Raw genomic sequence first — 19,041 nt, 5'->3', positions numbered from 1 at the left:
AGTTAAGGTCGCTGCAAAACCAAAAACCAAATTTAAAGGTGCATCCCAGTTAGGAGCCCGCAATCAATCTTACAGCAAGGATGATTGACAGGTGGGGGATGGGGCGGGTGGAATGGCCCAATCACTTCCATCTTGGCCGGGGACCGCGCAGCGGAGTCAGTGCAGGGAGCCGGGGGGGGGGGGGGGGGGGGGGGGGGTAAGAGATGGGGCGGGGACTACAAATCCCAGCGTGCCCGGCGGGCCGGCGCGGACTACAGCTCCCGGCGCGCCGTGCGGCGGCGGCCTGCGACGTCACGGCCCCGCCCCCGCGGGGGGCGGCCGCCATTTTGTGCTGAGCTGCGGGGACGGACGGAGCGATTCGGGCCGCTCGCCTTCGAGGAGAAAACACTTCAGTCGGAGCCAAGGAGACAGATCCAGTCGAAAGCAAGTCAGCATTCCCAGGGCGACCAGCTTTTCGTTCTCGACCAGTCTTTCTACTAATATCGCATGTCCACTATCCAGAACCTCCAATCTTTTGGTGAGTTTCTTGGGTTTTTATTTCCTCTCACCCTCCCCCGCCCCCCCCCCCCCCCCCCCCCCGGTCACCGGCTTTTCCCGTCCTGAACGTTTCTCCTTCGGATTTCCCCGGTTCGAACCTCTCGTTTTCTTCCTCTCCCTCCCTCACCTCCACCTCACCTCAAAACCCCCGGCTTTTCTTTTTAACTGTGTCTCTAACGCGTTGTTTTAATGGGGGTTTTTTTTTAAAAAAAAATGTACTTTGAAGGTTTCGCCTCGCGCCTTTCTTTTTCCGCCTTTTGTTGGATGGAGGGGCTGAGGTAAAATGGCGGCGGGAGGGGGGGAGGGGAGGGGAGGCCGCTGGGTGAGGGGCGAGAGATGGGGAGGGAGCCCGGGATGGCACATTGGGGTGGGGGTGAGGGGGGGGGGGGGGTGGGGGAGAGATATTAAGGAATAACACGGTGGGGTGGGGGGGGGGGGGGGGGGGGGGGGGGGGGGGGGAGGGGAGGCCGCTGGGTGAGGGGCGAGAGATGGGGAGGGAGCCCGGGATGGCACATTGGGGTGGGGGTGAGGGGGGGGGGGGGGGGGATATTAAGGAATAACACGGTGGGGTGGGGGGGGGGGGGGGGTGAGGGTGTCCACATTCACCCGGGGTTTAGAAGGCCCGGGGTGGGTGTTTTTTTTTTTGGGGGGGGGGTGGGGTGTTGAAGCTCTGAAAATGACGCCGCTTTTTGAGGTTTCCCCAAAACCCGCACCCTCCGTTTTTATTTTATAATTTAAAAAAAAAACACCCCACCCGAATGTCCCCGACCCCCTGTGAAAGCCCGGCCCGGCCGGCCCCGAGCCTGCAGACAGGGAGGGAGGGAGACGTCTCCGTCGACTTTAGGGAAGGGTCCGCCGCCATTTTATGGAGGGTTCGTTGATTTTTTTTTTTCTGTCATTTTGTCGGCGGTGCTGCTCCACCCCAACTTAACTCCCCGGCCCCTCGCATTCCCCTCACCTCCTCTCCCCCCCCCCCCCCCCCCCCCCCCTTCCTCCCCTCCTACTCCTCCTCTCTCCTCCCTCCCTCAGTCTCTCTCTTCGCTAATTCTTCCCCATTAAACGTCATCATCCCCTTCTCCCACGCACATTCTTTCCAACAAATTCCACACCCTTCCGTCCCCCCCCTCCTTCTCCCCCCCCCCCACCCCCACACTCACTTCCAACAAACACCCCCCCGCCCCCCCATACACAAATGCATTCTGCCAAAAAGCTCTCTCCTCCTCCTCCCCCCCCCCCCCCCCCACTCACCCTCAGTTTCCCACGCAGCAGTGTCTCCCCCTCCCCCCCACATTCCCCAATCAACAAATCCCTGCCAAAACTCCCCCCCGTTCCTCCACCAGAATCTCCCCACCAACAAATTTCCCTGCATCAAAGTTAACCCTTACCCATTACCGCCCCCTCCCCCACACATTTCCTTCCCCCCATGTGACTCCCCCCACACATATTCTCTCTCTCTCCTCCCCCCCCTCCAGGTCTGTCACCCCCGTGACTTCTCCATGCACCTTCCCAAACAACCCCACCTTGTCGTTTCTCCCCCCCCCCCCCCCCCCCCCCCCCCACACACTATTATTCCTCCTACATACTCCATTCTCTCTCACACCCCCACTGTGCGCACATTCCAGGTACACACTGCTGTGCATGTGACAAATGTCAGGTTGATGAAGTGAAAATGAAGCAAGGGCAGACATGCGTCGAAGAGAATATGAGAAGAGACTATCAGCTAATAGAAAAGGGAATCCAAAAGTCCTTTGCTTAAATAGTAAAGGGATGGTAAGTGGGATGGTGGGGCTGATTTAAGGACCAAAGATGGATTCTACATATTTGGATGGAGGGCATGGCTGAGCTACTAAATGAGTGAGTGTCTGTCTTTACCAAGGGAGCTGATACTGCCACAGTCATTGAGAACGAGGATCTGGTTGATTCTAGGTGGGCTACTAGAGATATTTGAAAGGCTGGATGCACTCAAAAAGGTTGCTAAGTCAACAATCCGTGGAATGCATCTGAGGGTGCTAAGGGAAGTAAGGGTGGAAATTACAAGGATACTAGCTATAATCCATCGATAAAGGAGTGATGCTGGAGGACTGGAGAATTGCAAATGTTGGACTGTCATTCAGTTAATGGGTCTAAAGATAAACCTGGCAACCACTTGCCAGTCAGTTTAACCTTGGTAGTGGGAAAGCATTTAGAGATGATAATCCAGGACTAAACTCACTTGGGCAATTAGGGAAGGCAAGCATGGATTCGTAGTGTGGTTAGGATCTGGATTGCACTGACCTGAAAAGGTTGAGACATATTCAATCCTGGCTATCAAAAAGGAATTGTGTAAGCACCTGAAGAAAGTTAGTTTATGGGGGAAGGGTGGGACACTGGGACTGGTTTAGCTGCTCCTGCAGAGTGCCTGCACTTTCTCACAGGCTGAATGGCTTCCTTCTGTGCTGTAACTGTTTGATGTAATTTCATACCAAAAAAGCCTTCAGTGTTAACTTTTCATAATTTAGTTCAAATAAAATGTTTCCTCCATGTTTTTGAATCTTGAGCTAAGAAATGTTGCTAACTCTGAACTTGTTGCAGACCCCTTTGCTGATGCAACTAAGGGTGACGACCGCCTCCCGGCAGGGACTGAAGAATACATCCATATAAGAATTCAACAACGTAACGGCAGGAAGACACTGACCACCGTCCAAGGAATTGCAGATGATTATGATAAAAAGAAACTTGTGAAAGCCTTTAAAAAGGTATTTTTCTGCCCATGATATACAGATTAGGCATGGATTTATTCTACAGATGAAAATGGTAATGTAGGAAAATAGCTTCTGGTGGAGATCCCTGGTTTGAACATGTATTTGATTTATTTAGCTTTTCCTAATTCTTGCAATACAATTTTGGACTTGATACCATCTATAAGACTATGCAGCCTATACTTTTATCCAATGACTATAAAGGGTTTGTTTCATAAGAGATGATGGAAATTGTTCTTGATATATTTTGAGAATACTAATCTTTATGACCCTTAAAGCTCAGTTATGGAGTCAACACAAGTGAGGCTTGTTAAACCTGTCCTTCCAAATTCCAAATAATACTGACTACATATCCATATTGCACCTGGTTTCTTGGAAAGAGCTGAATCTTCCAGACTTATGTGAAGGAAATGTTATGCTAGTATCCTGGCTGCTATCAGTGGGTGTTCTGGAGGCTACATGTGTAATAGTGGAAATATGTGGCCCTGTTTGGGTTTTTGGGTTCAGTTTAGTTGCTGTTATCGACTTCGTCTTTGTATACAGGCTTTTCTGTACCCATTTATCCTGGGGTGAGTTGAGTCTCATTGAGAGCAAATAACGAAATGCTGCTTTTGTCTATTTGGGACCTTTTGTTCTGCTAAAGGTGCTATTGAGTTGTTCTAAGCTTTACCTAACCAATTGGTTTGTTTTTGTGGTGCGCATAGCTGAATAAGATTTTTGTAAAGCTGCCTTTGTGGCACAAATGGTAACCCCCAACCTTTCTGTTGAGACTAGAAGTATCTATTTAAACTGGACTGGGAACATTTTTAAACCCATGAAAGCTTAAACTAATGGCATGTTTGTCTATTTGGTGCCCTATATTAGGTTTGGGGGGCTGGAAATGTCATAGCTTCCATCAGAATACTGAATGTTTACTGCTTGATCGCTTAAAATAGTAGTTGGAGCAGTTGTCTGTTTAGTCGAGTTTACCACCTAGAAAAAAATTTCTGCATAACTGATCCTTTTTATTTTCTTAGAAATTTGCCTGCAATGGTACTGTGATAGAACACCCTGAATACGGTGAGGTAATCCAACTTCAAGGTGACCAGCGGAAGAATATCTGCCAGTTTCTTCTGGAGGTGAGGCAAAAATTGTTCAATTTATTCCCCTAGGAATCCAAAATCTGAGTAAAGTTGAAATTAGGCATTACTCCAAAAATCTTGTGATCTACCTTTAGCCTTGTACCACTGAAATTGATTATTGTGACTAATTTTTTAAAAATCCAGAGTGGGAGGCCTTTTCGCCGAAGCTTTTACAAATACTTGGAGATCTTTAGTATTTCATGACTTTCTCATGTTGAACTGTTTAGTGACATCAATTACATTTGGAGATTGAGTTCTGAAAATGTGTAGTGGGCAGCCTACAATTGGTCTTTGTTTGATTTTGCTTTTAAGTGCTTGTTTACATATTTGGCATGGATTAGAAACATGGGTAAGGCACTCTGTCTGCAGTTTCCATATTTGGAGTAATCAATCCATCTTAAATTTTTATTTTAAAAATGTAAAAGGCAAATTTTCACAGATGCAGTCACTTTTGCTTTTATATGAAATTTTAAACGATTTTAAATGGAACAGCTTCATAAATAAAATGATACTAAGCTGAAGGAAGCCATTCAATCCATTGCCTGTGTTGGCTCCCTGAAAGAACTGTTCAATCAGTTCCACTCCAGTGCTCTTTCTTCATAGCCTGGAGATTTCTTTCCGCTTCAAGCATTAATCCAATTTGCAAGTTTTTTCATTGAATCAGCTTCTGCTACCCTTTTAGACAGTAAATTCCAAATCACAACAGTCTTGTCCCCTTAAATCTGTTTTCTAGTTGCTGACTATTCTGCTACTGGAAACTGGTTCTCATTTTTTCTCATTTAGGATTTGATCAAACCTTTTAACCATCTCGGCTCTAAGGAGAACTATCTGTTTCAGTAGTCTCTCCGCATAATTTGAACCATCTAATAATCTCTTTGATACCCTCCCTCAGACTTCGACATCCTTTACTATAATTTACTGTTTTTGATAACAGCATTCTCAACTGTTGTTGGCGCCTTCAGAGATCCCTTTTAAAATTTTACCATTTAGTTTATATTACCTCCCTTCATCTTCCTACAGAATTGCAGCATTTCATATTTCATCTGCAATGTGTCTACCCATTTAGCCAGCCTGTGTCCTCCTAAAGGAACGCATTTAAAACTCTGGAACTGGATTGTATCTGAGCTGCTATTGAGAAAGTAAAACCTCGAGAGATGGGCAATATGGAGATGTAATGGTCTGAAGATGCAGGGCAAAATTCTGAGCAGTGATCGGGGGTGAGGTTGGCTAAAGACAGTCATTCCGTCAGTGGGAAAAGAGGTGCAAGTTAGATGGGGTTGAGAATCAATTTGGAGCCACCTGGTGTTGGGGAAACATACTGTAGGTTGGGAAATTACATTGTGATGGCTGCCTCTTTTTGAAGTTGTGCCCCTTGCTACTTTCTAAAAATGCATGCTCATGGACATTGGGAGTGACTGCTGAGAGAAATTTGCCCGAACTGTGTATTCTATGAAGTTCCTAGAGCTTACTAAAAACAAGTTACTTCCTTCTCACTCTTTAAAGGGAGTGTCAGTATTAATTAAATCCTGGTCTTGTGTTAAAGGAGTCCCAAGCAAGGCAGCTGATTTGTGACATGCTGTTGGCATTTGCTATTGTTCAGAATGTTGCTTCACCATGAACAAATTTTAAAATTTCCAATTGCTAGTAGACTTTGTACACTTGAATTTATAATGCAATTCATAGTTCTTGTTGCAACTTTTCTGTTCTCAAAGTAGTTTTTCCTCTTTGTGTACATATCCCTAAAAAAAACATTCACGTTAGAGGGTTCCTTGAGCCTGGTTGTATACAGTATTTTTTTTTCCCCCTCAGGTTGGCATCGTGAAGGAGGAGCAGTTAAAGGTCCACGGCTTCTAAAGGATGTGCGTAACAGCTCCTGAAGTTTCCTGTTGTGTGGCTGGTTCTTTCTATATTTGTTAGCTTATATACACACATATATATTATGCAGGAATGAATTACTGCAGTGAATGGACTTCCCATGTGATTGGATCTTCAGAATTTAACTCCGATATGCATGACTACAGAAGAAGTGTGCTATTTAGGCTAGTAACTCATAAGAAAACTGCTATAAGATGGTAATGAAATGACAGACATATGTATATTTAGCACATTTCCAATGGAAATGTTTTAGTGCTAATTGTTCTACTTAAATTTTCCTGATTTTGAAGTTTTTTTTGTTGTATTAAAACCATGTATGTTGTATAAGGCAATTAACAATAAACCAGCTATGTATTCTGAAGAGTGCAGCTTGTCCTGAATAATCACTGGTTTTTTAAGTATGAATTGTTTTGCTATATTATCCTTCATTTTAACTTCATAATTTGGATCGCACTCAACTTTTCATAAACTAGTAACATTTTTACTGTGGTCACTCATGCTCCCATTTTGGTCTGGTGGCATGTTTTTGTGTTCCTTTCTGAAGCTGATTCTTCAATCACAACATCCCTATTGCACTTGGAGCACATTCATCATGTATTGTGGCTTGTATTATGCTGGCACTTAATAATTCATTTCGGGGTAGTAGCCCATTACTTCAAAATACAAAACAAAAATACCTGGAAATACTCAGCAGGTCTGACAACATCTGTGGAGAGGAACACAGTTAACGTTTTGAGTCTGTATGACTCTTCAACAGAACGGTTTATTTTGTTATGTGGGATCTCCCTGCATGGCATACTTTCTCTGGAGAGAACTCTGGCAACCAACATGAGTTAATAGTTACAAATTCTCTAACCTGGGAGTAGATTTGGCAAAAAGCACCCATTGTAAATTAAATGACTTGAAATGTTAATTTTGCACGCTGAGCTACATTGCCTAGCATCCTAATCTTTTGCAGGTTGATTAAATTGAAACCTTTAGACTTGACAAGTTATGTGAAACGTTCATTTTGATTGTCAAGGAGTTCAGTTATAGCTTGCAGTACTTTGCAAGGGCTTCAATGCCTCTATTGTCAGCTGCTGGAGGGCTAATCCTTCCAGTCATCTCATCCAATACGCCACTTCCAGCACTGACCTTGTTAACTGCCAACCTATTACCACCCCATCCCCCTTTAAAACATGTTCAATTGTGAATGAAGCGCTTGCCACCCATGAGCTCATTCTGGATGATTGCATTGTCATCAAGGGTGATAGCTTCCCCATAAGTGAATTCTCCAGGTATGTAGATTTGAACAGATGTGATAGACAACTTTTAACCATTTACCACCAGATCGGATTGAAGCATAAAGTGCTATCATGTCCTGCTTTCATCTGTTAGAATTGCTCATTATCATTCCAATATTCTGGAATGCAAATACAACCCATGGCTTCTTTGTGGCAAACCTTAAACCCTGTTCCCCTATTTCCTCCACCCTTGACTCCAACAAGCATGAGGAGCTCATGGATTTCTTTGTCACTAAAATTGACCTGATCTCCGCCTCTGTCAATTCTCTTACCCTAAATCCATTGGGCCAAGGCAAAGGCCACTTAGCCCTTTGAACCTGCTCTGCCACTTGTTTACATTCATGGGATGCGGGTGTCACTGGATAGGCCATTTATTGCCCATTCCTAATGCCCTTAGGTGGTGATGAGCAGCCACCTTGAACTACTACACTCCATATGGTGTAGGTACACAGAGTCCAGTTAGGGACGCAGCTCCAGGATACTGACCCGGTTATAGTGAAAGAATGGCAACGTATTTCCAAGTCAGGATGATGAGTAGCTTAAGGAGGAACTTCTAGGTGGCATTCCTTCATGTGCCTGCTACCCTTGTCCTAGAAATGAGTGGTCGTGGGTTTGGAAGATGCTGTCGAAGGAGGCTTGGCAAGTTCCTGCAGTGTATCTTGTAGATCATACATACTGCCACTGTGTTGGCGGATGGGGTGCCAGACAAATGGACTACTTTGCCCTGAATGGTGTCAAGCTTCTTGAACGTTGTTGAGATGCACTCACCCAGGCAGGTGGAGTGTTTTCCATCACATTCCCAGTGTGCCTTGTAGATGGTAGACAGGCTTTGGGGATTCAGGAGGTGAGTTACTTGCAGGATTCCTAGCCTCTGAACTGCTGTTATAGCCACCGTATTTATATGGCTAGTCCAGTTCTGTTTCTAGTCAATGGTAACCCCTAGTATCTTGATAGATAACATCATGGCTGATCTGATTGAAACCTCAACCCCACATTCTTGCCTACCTCTGATAACCTTTCACCCCCCCTTGCTAATGAAGAATATCTACCTGTGCCTGAAAAATATTCTCAGACTCTGCTTCCACTGCCTTTTGGGGAGAGAGTTCCAAAGACAGCCCTCAGACAAATAATTTCTCATCTGTCTTAAATGAGTAACTCCTTAATTTTAAACAGATTCCTGGTTCTAAACAGATTCCTGGTTCTAGATTCTCCTGCAAGAGAGAACATTGTCTTGGCATCCACCCTGTCAAGACCCCTTAGGATCTTAAAGGTTGCAATCGCCTCTTAATCTTCTAAACGCCAGTGGATACAAGCCTAACCTTCCAACCTTTCCTCATAAGACACCTGCCCATTCCTGGTTTTAGTCCAGTAAACCTCTGAGCTGCTGACATATTTGCATCTATCCTTAAATAGGAAGACCAATACTATATACACTACTCCAGATGTAGTCTCAGAGCCCTGTACAATTGAAACATAACCTTCCTGCTTTTGTAATCAATTCCCCTCACAATAGGCAATAACATTCTATTAGCTTTCCTAGTTACTTGCTGTATCTGCATATTAACCTTTTGAGATTCATGCACTAGGGTACCCAGATCACTCTGAATCTCAGCTGTGCAATCTCACCATTTAGATAGTTTTCTTGTTTATTTTCCTGCCAAAATTGACCATTTCACATTTTCCTACATTATACCCAATTACCAAATCTTTGCTTGCTCACTCAATTAATGTATCTATGTCCCTTTGTAGTCTCCTTAAGTCCTTTTCACAATTTACTTTCCTACCTGTGTTTCCTACCTTGGCCTGGGCTTGCAATTTCCCTAATCTCTCTCTCCCCTCATGTTCTTTGTCAGCACATCTTGTTCGTAAGACCCACCTCCAGTTCCCTCTACCTTATTCACTAAACTGCCGACCACCCAGGCTTCCTTTCTCAAGCCCACGTTAGCTGACATTTTTACAAGTTCTATCTTAAGTACTGCCTCCCCCTGCTTCAAATCTGCTGTCGAACTCTTAATCAAAATGTCAGCCCTTGGTCTCTCCAAACTCCCTTTCCTCTCAAGTCCATTAACATGTTGCCCCTCCCCACCCCCTCCATTTTCTCAGGCCTCCACGTTTGATTCTAATTGAATTTCCAACCTGAAGGAAATTATCAAATTCACATCTTTTAGTTTATCTTTGTTATGGTCACATATCTCCACATCCTTCTCGACCTGTCTGCAGAATGGCATGGTTGACCACATCATGCTCCCTCAATGCTTCACTGCCCCACTGGATGGGACTACACGTGCCTAATTCCATTCTTACCTGTTCAACGGGAGTCAGAGACTGACCTGGCTTGCCTTCCCACTGTTGCACCATTGCCTCGTGTCTTCCTGTGGTATATTGCAACCTTTATTAATATTTGCAGGTGAATTAAGGTCCTATGTGCCTTCTGTTTAATTCCACTCAACTTTAGTAAGAGGGAGTTGGACCCAAGGACATGTAACTGGGTTATGAGCCCTACTCGACCTCTAAATGAAGGATTGAAATCGACCAGAATTATTACCTACTCCTTGGTAGATTATGTAAAAAGATCTCTTAAATAGATTTAAATTGCCAGGATATTGTAAAGGTCTGGGTGAAACTTCCCAGTAAATGTTCTCCTACCACAAGAGAACTGGAGTGGGAGTTTGTGAGTCTTTGATACAGAAGTCTAAATGAGACCATTAAAGTTTTCAGCGTGCACAAATTTATTATAATAAAACATACAGTTGCAGTTATACAAAAGGTATAAATCGCAAGCTAAATAAATCAGAAAAGCAAAGGTAGCTAGTTCTTAGTTCTATTTGACAATCCTAGATTTAGACTTTATTTGTTACAGATATAGCATTTCAAAAGAAAGTAAGAATATCCATCAAGTATTAAGATATTGCCTTAATCCCTGAGTATGAGAGATTCACTATGTTCAGAACAGGTCTGAAGTGAATCTAATAAATCTTAAGATTTGAGTTTGGGTTGAGATATTTATAATGAATTTTGGGGTTGTATAATTAATGGTTACATGGAAGATGTTCATTTGATCAATAATAGACCATCCCTAATTAGTATCCCATATTTGGTGAAAGGACCACCTATTATGATGGGAGTGCCCATTCAATTTCTAGGAAATGTTATTTAATTCCTGAAAATTAGACTTTATGTTAACAGTCATGTTTGTCAATGTTGATTAGTTAAGGGACGGTGTCCAGAAAGGCTTGAGGCCTAGCATTCTTTTATCTATTTGTAGTTTTAATTATCAAAGGTAGCAATGTATGTGCTAATGTAATGGCAAGAACCATACAATACTGTTTTTTTAGGTGTTTGTTTTTCTTAGCAGTGAATTCACAAAATACTGCAGATACTGGAAAAACAAAAATTGCTGGAAAAACTCAGCAGGTCCAGCAGCACCTGTGGAGAGAGAAACAGAGTTAATGTTTCGAGTCTGTATGACTCTTCTTCAGAGCTCTGGAGTAACATGGGCTCAAAACATTAACTCTGTTTCTCTCTCCACAGATACTGCATTAACCACATTGTGTTTGCCAGCTCTTGTTAAAAAGTGTTTGACTTACCCAAGGTAACTTTAAATCTAATATTCCTGTATTAATTCCATATTATTTGACCCTTATTCCTTCACATTCCAATGGACTAACCTTGGCTCCCCACTATTTCTTCTCTACATGCTTCCTTCAGCAACATATCCTGAGAAAGCAGCAGCAATTTCCATGTGCACTGATGGTACCCACCTCTGACTCTCCACCATCTCTCATGGTCATTCTGTCTCTAAATTGTCAGACTGAGTGCCATCCAGTACTGAATGAGCAGAGATTTCTTCCAACTAAATTTTGGGAAGCCGTGTCTTTGGTCCCTGCCATGAAGTATTTTCCCTGGCCATTGTCACCTATCACTTGGCATCCGTTGGAGACTCAGCCAAACTTTTTGCAACCACGGTGTCAAATTTGACCATGAGATGAGCTTCTGACCACATATCTGCCCGGTTGCTAAGACCATCTGTTTCCACCTCCATAACATGCCTTACTCTGCCCATCTGAACTCAGTTGCTGAAGCTCTCTTTCATTCCTTTGTTAGCTCTAGACCATTCCCATGCAGTCCTGTCCTGCCTCTGTAAATGAGATCATCTAAAATTCTGCCACCCATGTCCTAACTCACACCAAGTCCCATTCACCCATCTTCTTCCTAGGCAGTCCTCCAGATCGAGAATGACTTGCTTCCATTCTGGTTCGATGGGTTCTGAGATGGGTGATAAGCCCATGTGGTTTGCAGGCTGCACATGGAGGGCAAGTGGCATTTGAATGGTTGGGTATTTGAGGTGTTTGGAGATTTGTGAGCTTCCTCTGACACCTTGACTTTGCCTCTGCATGTTCCTGATTAAGTCTCTCAATGTGTTTGGTGCCTTTCCGAATGTGCCTTCTCCATTTTGGTCGAGTATAAGCCAGGGTGTCTCATGAATTGGCTGGTATATTTGACCCCCCAGGATGTATTAAGGGCATCCCTAAAGCGCTTCCACTGTCCTCCCTGGAATCTCATGCCGTGACCAAGTTCCGAGTAGTGCAGTTGCTTTGGGAGTCTGATGTTGGGCGTAGGGCGCTGGTTTGAGTGATTAGTGTCTCGAAGCATATAGGAGCATTCACCCATCGCTCTTTTGCTCGCTAACCCTCATTGGTTATCAGTTAGGCAACACCTCAATTTTAAATTCTCATCTTTGTTTTCAGATCCCTTGCCCCTCCTCATCTCTGTAGCCTCCTCCAGCCCTACAACTCTCTCAGATATCTGTGCTGCTCTCATGCTCATCTTTTCAGCGTCCCTAATCTTAATCATCCCACCATCAGTGGCTGTAATTTCAGCTGGAATGGCCCTAAGCTCTGAAATTCCTTCCCTGAACTTCTCTTCACTCTTTTAAAATGCTTATTCAAACCTACTTCTTTGACCAAGCTTTTACCATCTGTCCATCTATCTCCTTATGTGCCTCGGTATCAAATTTTGTTTTATAACACTCCTGTGAAGTGGCTTGGGGCATCTTACTACATTAAACAGACTGTATAAATACAAGTTGTCATCTTCAATGTATGCTAAACAGTGTAGTGTTGAAACCTTTTGAGATTATGTTACATGTGCAAGTTATTCCTGTAATGATGACTAATACATCCACCATGCCATGAAATGGGTTAATTCCCCAGTTAAATAAATTGTGATCCCTTTAAGAGCCTTTGTCTATTGTCACAAAACTGTCATATTTTTCAATATGTTATTGTAGGCTTATGGGTGTGAGTGTGGATGGTTCTGTCTGTATGATTGATTTAATTAGACTAGAGACGCTTGACCACAAGACTGAAATTATCAAAAGAGTATGTGTAAAGCAGACTTTTGAAATGGAGATGGATAAGCGAGGATGAGGATTCCCCAGATAGGGTGTGAATGAAATTAGCATTTTTACATAAGTGAAGGGGTTGTTTGATTTTTAATGGGATGGTGTAATGTTTACAACTGGCAGAATAAATAAAAGCAATACGTTTATTTTTCCCAAAAGGGAAAGGCCATATTGACATCATGAAAGATTTCTATATTATGGGAAAAGTAAATTTCCAAAGGCATGTAGAACATTGGGATTTTACACATTGAAGAGAGATAAACATATATCAAGGCTATGCGGGGGTGTGGCCTTGTAAAATCTTAAAAGGTACAGAAATAGGCTTGGAAAAAGCCTCTTGTCACCCAGCAGAAGAAGTGCTGCTGCATTAGCTAAAGTTGAGTTAAAAAGCCTCTGGAATTCCACTGTTGATTAGGTGTTGTGGTAACCTTGCTGGATTGCCTAGTTAAATTTAACATCTACTTTGGACAGTTGTCTTAAAGGGGGAGTGTAGGTGGGAGTCAGGTTAATTGGAAATTTGGGGATTTATTATATCAAGTAACTGTAATCTTATGTACGTGTTTGAATTCTTTTCTTAATAAATTTTTAATTTTTAAAATTTCTAAATTTGTTAGTGGACTCATTACTTCTGAATTTAATGCCCAAATCTTCTCGTAATAAATACAAATTGCAAAACTGTTATGATAGTGTGGCCAAGTTTCCCTTGTGGATTTGGTCCACTGGGCATATACTAGCTGCCATAACATAACAAAATATACTCGCATTTTATATTGTAGCATACAAGAAACCAGATTTTTATTTTGATGAGAGTAATGTTCATCAGAAAGCTTAAGTATTTTTTAAGATTGGGTTATTGTATTGTATTTATGAGATTGCATATACTGGGTATTCCAGTATTATTCTGGGTATTATATAAATATATGTTGTTTTCAGGCCAGGAGCTCTTGTGTAACTAGGCAAATTGGCATTTTTTGTGCTTGAGCTTGTTCAGCCGGTTCCTATTTCACTGGATGTCCCCAACAGCCAGTCAGCCTGACGGTTAGATGTAGACTAGTCAACAGCTTGTGAAAGTTTTGTGTGGGGCCCATGGCATTCCTCCATTTCTTTACCTATATTTACAAAGATTAGTTATTGTTCTTCTATCTTGGCTTCAATTTAATCTTTATGGCCTAGGTATTAAACCAAGGACATTTCTTATCTCTCTTGATAAGCACTGTACCGGGGAATGTTAGTAGCTCTTTGAGCCTTGTGGACAATGTGCTGCATGATATTATACTTCTCATCATTTTTGTAATCAGTAATCATCAGCCTTTGGAATGTTTCCAGTAGTTGACACCTCCAATAGTATGAGGAAAAGGAGCAGAGGTTGGAGTGAGACACCACAGAAGGTACTTGAACTATCCCATAAGACACCCACCCAGCCGGGTTTTTTTAACCCTGAATGTTACACTTTGTCCGATGTCTCTTGAGCATAGAAGACTGCGGGGTAATTTGATAGTGGTTAAAAGGATCCCGTGCACCATTGCTTTCTTCAAGTGAGACAGATAGAAACAAACTATTTCCTCTGGTTGGGGAATCAAGAATAAGGAGGCATAAATGTTAGAATGAGAGCTGGGCCATTTAGAAGTGAAGTCATGAAGAACTGCTTCAGATTAAGTGTAAGGTATCTGGAATTCCCTCCCCCAAAAGGGTGCGTACTCTAGGAGAATTGAAGCATTCAAGAGGTCAATAGATTTTTGTTAGGCAAGGGTATCGAGGGATTTGGAGCAAAGCAAAGCTTCTTCTAAGTTGCATGGGAGGGTGGCTGCACAACAATTTGGGTTGTACCACTCAGGGAACAAAGGCAAGCAGCATTGCCTTTGAACTGTTGTGGCTTTGCGTTAATCTTTAAAGGGACCTTGCAGCCCAACAAAACCAGCCATGAACAGCAAACAGAAATTTGAGGAAACATTGGAGCAAAGGCAGGGAAATGGAGTTAAGGTAGAGATCAGCCATGATTTAATTGAATGTAAGGTAAGTTGGAGGGACTGAATAGTCTACCCTTGTTCCTATGGGTTCAAAGGTTGTACTTGTAATCCCCGCAGGAGGTGATCGGGGAGTTATGCTGCCAGAAGACTTGTAGCCTATATATCAAGGACTACTTAGAATTATCAATTGCTTTAATTGGACCTTTCCAGGCTGTCTCAGGTGATTTCAGTCAATCAGCTTTGCATCGCAGTATAAAGACTATGGATGTTATTTTCAGGTTGATATCTCAGTTCATTCATTCACGTGTGCTCTGCCCAAAGGCAGGTCCTTAGCTCAATGTCTGCTAATGCCTCATCCTGAGGCATTTTTCTTGGCAGTTTTTGTCAGTGATGGTTTGCCATTGCCTTCCACTCTCAGGGGCAGGGCCAAGAGGCAGGTCCAAGTCTACCTCAGACAGAACAGCTGAAACAGCCCATGCCTATATGCAGCAAGATCTGTCGCAAGTAACATTTGCGCCACACAAGTGCAAGGCAGTGACCATCTCCAAGAGTGAAACCAACCACCTCTCCTTGACATTCAATGGAATTACCATCACTGAATCCCCCACTATCAACATCGACTAGAAACTGGACTGGACCTGCCATAAAAATACTGTGGCCAAAAGCCAGGTGAGAGGCTGGGAATTCTGAGGAGAGTGCCTTGCATGCTAACTCCTGAAAGCCAGTCACCATCTGCAAGGTGCAGATCAGGAGTGTGATGGAATACTCTCCATTTGCCTGGATGTGTGTAGCTGTAACAACACTGAGAGCCATGGCACCATCTAGGACAAAGCCACCCCATTTGCTAACATGAACATTCACTCCCTCCACCACTGCAGCAGGGCTCCTCAAGGCTCCTTCAACAGAACCTTCCAAAGCCCCGACCTCTACCATCTAGAAGGACAAGGGCAGCAGATGCATGGAAACACCACCACCTGCAAGTTCCTCTCCAAGTTACCCACCATCCTGATTTGGAACTTTATCGCTGTCCTTCACTGTCGCTGAGCCAAAATCCTGGAACTCCCTCCCTAACAGCACTGTGGGTGTACCTACACCACATAGACTGCAGCGGTTCAACAAAGGTGGCTCACCACCACCTTTGCAAGGGCAATTAGGGATGGGCAATATAAATGATGGCCTAGCCAGAGGCGCCCATGTCCCATGAAAGAATTTTTAAAAATCTGAACCTGTACGTTATTCTGAACTGCACGCTAGCCATCCAGCCAACTGAGTTGACCCCTTCTCAGTTAATTACATACTCAATAAACTCTACAAACCAAACTATCAAATTCTATATGTCAACAGGCTTCCCTCGGGAGAAAAGCACTGTGCACTGTATACAGTGAATGTTGAACACCCTGCTTGACAACCACCTCAGTTGTGTAAACTAAAAGGACTTCCATTCATTTAGTATGTAACTAGAATTTGTTGCCAAGGACATTGCTTATTGATGCCTGCTACCTAGAAAATTGCCACAAGAGGCACTTCATCAATCAACTATCCAAGGAACATAGAAACAGGAGAAGGCTGTTTAGCCTCTCATTGCTGATCTGCAACCTAACTCCCAATTCCAAATTCTCTGTTGTTGAACAAATGCACAGCCTCGGGATGATCAATTGGAGATCAGGGATCCCCTACATCTTTCTAAGTTCTCTTTTTTTTCTGAATTGGGAGTTTAATTCCAAGTGTATATTGTGTTAAATTTCAAGTTTCTTAAAAAAATTTCAGGTATCTATTTTTGTAGGCTATTAGGGAAAACTTTAAATAAATCTTGCTCACTTCTGCATTGGTAACCTACCAAAGCTGCTCTTTAATGAAATCTCACCAATTTACTAACATCAGAGCAAAAAAGATTTCGCTGCTCCGTGCAAAACAAGTGAATTCAAGCAATTGAAAGCTAATGGACACTGGGCATCTGGCAAAATGCCTTGGTTCATTGAGTTCACAGCCGTGCGTTTTATTTAAATATGCATGAAATTGCTACTTGTTTTGGAATCTGCACCTTAACTGTGTCGCCTCCCCAATGTAATTTACCCTGTCCTGCATATTCCATAATAACATTCATACAGTGTAGCATGATTTAGACAGACAGAGCAATGCTCAGAAATTCCACTCATGTTCTTCTCAGTTGGCTCACTGCATTTCAGAACCACACACTTTGCACATTTACTTCGTAGCCAAGTTGGAAGTTCAGGCAGGAGGAGTCATGAATGGTCCACTGTCCACCATTCATGCCTAGAAGCACTGAAATCAGAATGCCCTTATAGCATTTGACAATTAAGAAAAAAATCTCTACCCTCCTCACAATGGGGTCAGTGAGTGGCTGAGACATAGGGCTGAATCTTCCCCCCATTGGGGTGGGGGGGGGAGTTGATGGGCGGGTGCGCTTCCGATCAGCGCCCCCAATTGGGGGTGCACCGCCATTTTATGTGGGTGGGCCAATTAAGGCCTGCCCAGCGTGACGTCCGCAGGGAAGCGCTATGTTCTCCCTGTGCGGGTGGGGGGGGAGTTCCTAAAATCGAGAGTGCACTCTTTTGCGCATGCGAATGAAAGAGCGCACTCATCTCCCTGAGGCTAAGTGCAGCCTCAGGGAGATCGGCTCTAAATGTGGAAAAAGCTCAATATAGAAAAATAAAATTTCCCTAACATGTCCCCTCATGTGACAATGTCACATGGGTTGGGATATGTTCATAATTTCCAAAAAAAACTTTATTAAAATCTTTAAAACCCTACATGAAACCTCATCCCGCCCGTGGATGAGGACTCATGCATTTTCTAGTTCCCGCCGGGGCTCCTGGCCTGCCCGCCAACCTTAAGGTTGGACGGGCAGGTCCACTAATTACTTTAATTGCTCTGTCAATGGCCTCAATTGGCCATCGACAGGTCAGTGGGAACACAGCTGATTTTGCTGCGCCCCCACCTTCCTGGAAATTTAAATGGGGCGCGGTGATGCCGGGAGTTCCGCCTGACATCACAGTGCGTCATTTTATACGTCGGCGAGTAGGCCCCGCCCCCCTCGCCAACAGTAAAGTTCAGCCTATAGAGACTAGGAAGTTCTTAGGTTTGATCCCCAGTTGAGATATCTGACCTTGGCCAGGGCAGCAGTTGAAGAACTACGTTTGACTTCAGTTCCTCAGGGTTGGAAGAGGAAATTGGTCATTGTTTTTTTATTGCTACCCTGGAAATGGCAGGCTTGTCATCAATTGAGGAGAGGAACCAGCTCAACTGTGTTGACTCTATAGCAAAAAAAAGAGTTAATTCTTACAACCAATTCAATTAAAAATTGGTACTGCAGTGCCATCAAGATTGGACAGCAATCATGATAATGAAGACAAATGGGTTTTGTTTTAATAGTCATGCAATTGACAGCTCAGTACAGTATGACTGATTGTTCAGGATTTATCCAGCTACCCCAACAGAAGACAAAGGGATTTATTTGGCTGTGTGGCTGCAACAGCTTATACAGATAGAAGTGTGATGCATTATACACAGCTTCTGTAACATTTGTTCAGGTCAAAAACGAACAACCAAAAAGGAGTTTATGTTCCTCATCTTAAAATAAGCAACATTGAACTTCATATAGATAACAATATTAACGTGACAAATATATTTCTGGTTCACATCAAGTTAATAGAAGACAAAAAAAAAGCTTTTTTTTCTCTAGTCTTGTGGCCATTAATATAAAAAATAAGTTGAAACAAATTAATGTGCATGAATATGTGCTAATTATTTAGTTTGGCATTTATAGTTTTGCAAATGTCTTCTAGCTGAATGACCTCCAGAGATGATTGCATAAAATTGATTTGTTTGCTATGATTTATCCCATTTGTCTAAGTGTGGTAAGATTTTTACAGTTCCCCATTCATCTAAATTGGAGGGGAACTTTGAAGAAGATCTTGAAGGCGTGGAAAACTAAGGAGGATCATATTTGCCAAACAGGAAGACAAGAAAAGATGACATTGAAACCAAAAGATTTGTTTGACCTTCCAGCTAACATGTTATAACATGAAAGAGCTTTAATCTCACCCACTTTTCCAGAACCACTTTATCCAATTCAGGTCATGGGGAATCAGAGCC

At 43.1% G+C, this 19,041-nt stretch overlaps 1 protein-coding gene across 1 annotated transcript; it reads left to right on the top strand.

Annotated features, from left to right (window-relative positions):
- Positions 1-292: 292 nt before the first annotated feature.
- Positions 293-6,632, top strand: LOC121276320 (eukaryotic translation initiation factor 1b). Its single transcript, XM_041184590.1, has 4 exons — positions 293-517; positions 3,109-3,272; positions 4,292-4,393; positions 6,206-6,632. Exons 1-4 carry the CDS (start codon positions 487-489, stop codon positions 6,248-6,250), a joined length of 342 nt encoding a protein of 113 aa, XP_041040524.1. The 5' UTR covers positions 293-486; the 3' UTR covers positions 6,251-6,632.
- The last annotated feature ends 12,409 nt before the right edge of the window (positions 6,633-19,041 follow it).

Source organism: Carcharodon carcharias, chromosome 3 (assembly GCF_017639515.1).
Source record: "Carcharodon carcharias isolate sCarCar2 chromosome 3, sCarCar2.pri, whole genome shotgun sequence".
Classification (NCBI taxonomy): Eukaryota; Metazoa; Chordata; class Chondrichthyes; order Lamniformes; family Lamnidae; genus Carcharodon; species Carcharodon carcharias.
This window is presented reverse-complemented; position numbering and strand designations above follow the sequence as displayed.